The sequence below is a fragment of the Cryptomeria japonica genome, chromosome 10 (assembly GCF_030272615.1).
Source record: "Cryptomeria japonica chromosome 10, Sugi_1.0, whole genome shotgun sequence".
Classification (NCBI taxonomy): domain Eukaryota; kingdom Viridiplantae; phylum Streptophyta; class Pinopsida; order Cupressales; family Cupressaceae; genus Cryptomeria; species Cryptomeria japonica.
Window position 1 is genome coordinate 828,563,322 of NC_081414.1, and position 5,163 is coordinate 828,568,484.

The following is a 5,163-nucleotide window of genomic DNA, read 5'->3' on the forward strand; positions in this document are numbered from 1 at the left end:
TTACCATCTCAAATGTTGGCTCTTGGGAGTAACATTTGTCTAGCACAAATTTGCCAAGTTCCTCCATCTTGTGACTTGGATCGAAAGAACATCTAATATTTGCTCAAAAAGAAACTAGGGGAGAAACTACTTAACTAGTAGTTTGAGAAGATTGAGCACTAGCATGCAACCCAATTTATTATTGAGCATTTTGTATCATATACTTTATTCTAATGTTTATTAGACCACAAATGTCTCATGAAAGAAAATTCATGGAAGATAGGAGCCAAACATTTTCTCAAGCCCATGAAGGACTTCATAAGTATTCTTTAAAAAATATTCATCAATAATTATTTCAAACAACTTATAGCTTACCATCTCAAATGTTGGGTCTTGGGAGTAACATTTGTTTAGCACAAGTTTGCCAAGTTCCTCCATCTCGTGACTTGGATCGAAAAGAAACTAGGGGAGAAACTACTTAACTAGTAGTTTGAGAAGATTGAGCACTGGCATGCAACTCAATTTATTATGTTACTCACCTCTTTGGAGGATTCACTCAAAATGGTTGTAAAACATCATCTTTTTCTTTGCTAATAGGCTTTGAAACTTGTAGACTGACAACTCAATTTTGAGGTCCACTGGATACTAGACCCTTTGTTCAGTTGTTGCAATTATTCTTCCTAATACCAATTGTTATCTTGCCTATTTTTCATTATTTTGATGAGTTTCCCTAGATGGCTCACGAGTTAGCTTAGCTCATTAAATGACATGGGGACAATCTTTGTTTTTTTTTCCCCTTCATATAATTGGCACATGTAACATGTGTTCTATAAGTTGAGAGGCATAACTCTTTGAGTAAGACTTTGCTCATTTAGATTGTTAGTAAAGTCTGTGGAATCCTTAAACAAATTGACCTCAACATAAACCCTTCTTATGAATGAATAACACATTTATTTGACCAACATATACAACACGACTTAAAGAGGTTGTTGCAATGTGGTTAGGAAAATGCTAAATGCATAAAAAAGTGTGTGAAACTCAACCCACACTAAATCTTGGAGGGCACAATCCTTAGAGACAAGAAAATCTTAAGATTGTAAGAAGGAAAAATCATGAGAAGGAACTATGAAAATCTGAAAAGCCATGCTAAAATATGGCCTTTGTAGACTTTACCTCTAAAGCATTGAAAAGAGAAAAAAATTTATTCGTGGGGCTTTTAACAATTTCCCTCCTTACCCATTGAAGGGACCCAAGTGGAATTAACCTAGCTTTTGAGGATACTTTCTAAAGGGATTCTGCCAACAAAACATACTTCTAATGTGAAAGTCTCAAGCCACTTGTATGCATTATCAAAATCAACAAGTTGCAAAATATAATCATGGGTAGAGGATTTACCTCATACTCCACTTTTGAGATGAACTTTCAAGATCTTTTCAAAGGTGCCAAAGGTATTGAAACATGTCCAAAATCGACAATCTCTAGTGTAATTTAATGTGAAAGTCTCAAGCATTATCAAAATCAACAAGTTGCAAAATAACATCATGAGTAGAGGATTTACCTCATACTCCACTTTTGAGATGAACTTTCAAGATCTTTTCAAAGGTGCCAAAGGTATTGAAACATGTCCAAAATGGACAATCTCAAGTGTAATTTATGATCATTTATTAAAATACAAAATCACTCCAAAACAAAGATTCTTTTAAAAACTTTCAAATAAATACAATAAAATACACTACTTTAAAATATAACATGACAAAGATATAAATGAATAAAAACATACAAATTTAAACTAAACCAAGAGCCCCCCCACAAATAATCTATTTTATAAAAAATATTTATATTTAATTTTTTATTTTTTTTTCTTTTTTTGGCAAATAAACTCTGTAAATGTTCTTAAATTTCAGAATTCTTAAAAACAATTTACATACTTCGCTTGATACTTTGTTCAATTTGTTCTTAGCTGATAAAAGTCATTAATTAAAAAAAAAACTTAATTTGTCATGGGAAAAGTATTCATAAATCTATTATTCTACTATTATTCTAAGTTGAATATTTTGTCTTGAAAGTTTAAATATTATACATGCTGAGGGATTAGAAGGAATAATTCTCTGGATCAAATAATAATAGAATAAATAAATAAAAATTATTAAATTAATTTTTAATTTAATAAATGATGATATTGCTATCAAGATTCAATTACATAAATTTTAGTCAAACTTATTGACTTATATTTTATAAATAATAATTCATATGAATTTCAATCTTTATATTTAAATGATACTCCAACAAATCCATTTTAATCTGATTCAACTTTTTCTAACTGCCTTTATTTTCAATAATCGTACACAAATTCTGCTCATTGCAAATTACCATAATATATAATACCATCAGTAACCCATTTTTTTTATTGAAAAAAACAAAGTAACTACAGACTTTCAGTAACCCATAATTGATTTGAGAGCTCAGAAGATCACGAGGAGCAAACACTACTGTTATCTAAACAATAATCTTACACAAACCCTGTTGCTGCAAAAAAAATGCAGAACTGGACATTTTGTCTCAACTAATAAAACTAGCTTATAACAACAGAAAACCAAGCCAGCAAACAGTTTATTCACATTTTTTGTATGGCTCAGGTGACAAATCTAGCTTAGAAAAGGAAGCTCCAAAAGAATTAGACTGGTGTGTTACTGAGGAAGGAACCCAATGCCTTTAAATGTGATGCTCTTAAAATATATTCATGGTATGCTGCTGCTGCAAGTGCTCCAGCAAATGGGCCAACCCAGAATATCCACTGCGTTCATATGAATCCACAGCCACATTAACAGTTTGTCTTAGAAAATCAACAACCCATTGCATAATTAGACAGACATGGTACAGAGTAGCACTCAATTCTTACCTGGTCATCCCAGGGCTGTTGGTGGCCATAGACTACAGCTGCTCCAAAACTCCTTGCAGGGTTGATGCCTGTCCCTGTGATTGGAATTGTTGCCAAATGCACCATGAACACAGCAAAACCAATTGGTAATGGAGCCAAAACCTGTATTCAAACAAGCCATCGTCAGCCCCTTTTCTAAGTCACTGCCTCATATATCTCTTATCTTGTTATATATGTCCCGGTGATAGATCCTAAATGCTGGCAACAATAACTCTACATAATTTAAGTGAGAAGAAAACATATTGAATATATCAAAAATCAAAATGCAAAAAAAAATTGGGAAGACAACTTACAGGAACATGGGAGTCACGAGCACTACGTTTGGGATCTGTGGCAGAAAAAACAGTGTAAACTAGTACAAATGTACCAATGATCTCAGCACCCAACCCCACACCTTTTGTGTAGCCATTAGCCACAGAATTGGCTCCACCTCCATATTGGGTATAGTAGGACTTCTGAAAGGCCTTCACCAGTCCACATCCACATATGGCTCCCAAGCATTGAGCTACCATGTAAAGTACAGCCCTTGGCAAGGACACCTTCCGAGCCAAAAACAGCCCAAATGTCACTGCTGGATTGATATGCCCACCTGCACAGATCCACCAAAGAAAACCCATATCTTCAATCATGACTCAACAAGTGACAGAATTCTTACTTCCTAATGATAGATTAGAGTGTGATTCAAAGCATTGAGAAAACAAGTCATACAGTCTGAAACCAGAATTAATGCATACTAACATCATAGACTGTCAAAATCATATGTCTCCTGTGAAACAAAAATAGGGGTATGATTTCTATGGAAACAAAAACAGGGGTATGATTTCTATGGAAACAAAAACAGGGACATAATTTTTATGGAACTTTCTATGGAGTGCGATCCTTAGGAAAAAAAATTCACACAACCCATATATCTTCTATTACAGCTCACAGTAGTAGTAGAATTCCTACTTCATGATGGATAATGGACTGTAATCCTTTATCTCTTAGGGGAAAAAATTCAGAGTCAAAATCAGAATCAATGCATACTGACATCATGGACTGTTGAAATCATTTGCCTGCAGTAATAGAATTCCCACTGCTAGAAGCAACAACAGGGGTATGATTTCTATAGAAACAAAAACAGGGGCAGGATTTCTATGGAGCTTTCCATGGAGTGTGATCCTTAATATTAGGGAAAAAAATCACACAACTCGCATATCTTCAATTAAGATTCACAACAGTAATATAATTTCTACTTTCTCACGATGGATCATGGAGTGCAATAGTAGTAGAATTTCTACCTTTTCAGGATGGATAATGGGGTCTTCCTGATGGATAACAAAGTGTGGTCTAAAACGTTGCTGAAAACAACTCACACAGTCCAAACTAGAAGCAATACATACTAACACCATGGACTGTCGAAACCATATGTCTACACTTGTTGAATCCCTAAAGCTAGGAATACAAACAGGGGCATAACTTCTATGAAACTTTTTCTCACCTGAGATTCCTGCAGTACAATAAACAAGCACAAATATCATTCCCCCAAAAGACCAGGCAATTCCCAAGAGCCCAACACTACCACAGCCAGCACTGTTTCTCTTATGCCCAATTACAGTTGCAACCGTTATGTACAAAAACAACAATGTTGCAATGAACTCTGCAATCAGTGCACGGTAGAAAGACCAGAGCTTGAACTCATTCATATCAAAGAAAGCAGCAGGTGGGGGGTCTTTGTAATCCTTGGCCACAAAACCCTCCTGCTCCACTGCTTCTTCCTTGGCCATTTTCTCTATTAAAACACTGCTAAACTATCTTACAACCTGGTTTGTTTATGCAAAGAAACAGAGAGAACTCAGTAAGAAGAAGCAAATAGGTTTGTGTGATCAGGAAAAAGGTATGGCATGTGAGCTATTTATGCCAAAAGAAGGGGCATTCCTTGTGTGCCCTACTGACCACCGGCTCTGTCAAATCTGCATTGCATTACCCACTCAGAGCTGACCAACAGGCAATTTTCTATAGTAGATTAGGACAAAATCGGTAAACAGTAACCGACCATTCTCATGCGGCTCATCTATCTTTTGGTACGTTGGAAACAGTAATTGAGATAACACAGTTTACCTACCCCTTGAATAAACTTCAATTTTCGTGAGAGGAAAAAAAAATCACAGCTTGGATAGCTGCAGACACACCTAACTGCTAGTTGTGCGATGGGGATGAATTTTGATCGTTATTATCTTATGGGAATGCTAATCTAATGGTGATGT

The 5,163-nt window shown here is 35.2% G+C and overlaps 1 protein-coding gene across 1 annotated transcript; it reads right to left on the reverse strand.

Moving 5' to 3' along the window:
* Positions 1 to 2,351: 2,351 nt before the first annotated feature.
* LOC131076890 (probable aquaporin PIP2-8) lies at positions 2,352 to 4,875 on the reverse strand. The gene is made up of 4 exons (XM_058014235.2): positions 4,398 to 4,875; positions 3,211 to 3,506; positions 2,879 to 3,019; positions 2,352 to 2,773 (listed from the first exon to the last, which is right to left on the reverse strand). Exons 1-4 carry the CDS (start codon positions 4,681 to 4,683, stop codon positions 2,654 to 2,656), a joined length of 843 nt encoding a protein of 280 aa, XP_057870218.2. The 5' UTR covers positions 4,684 to 4,875; the 3' UTR covers positions 2,352 to 2,653.
* Between the last annotated feature and the right edge of the window lie 288 nt (positions 4,876 to 5,163).

Excerpts from the sequence above, each read along its gene's own strand:
- LOC131076890 (XM_058014235.2), bottom strand. The coding sequence starts at position 4,683 with ATGGCCAAGGAAGAAGCAGTGGAGCAGGAGGGTTTTGTGGCCAAGGAT. Across the intron at positions 3,507-4,397 it reads TTGTACTGCAGGAATCTCAG|GTGGGCATATCAATCCAGCA; the intron begins GTGAGAAAAAGT and ends GGATCTGTGCAG. Across the intron at positions 3,020-3,210 it reads CTCGTGACTCCCATGTTCCT|GTTTTGGCTCCATTACCAAT; the intron begins GTAAGTTGTCTT and ends GTTTGAATACAG.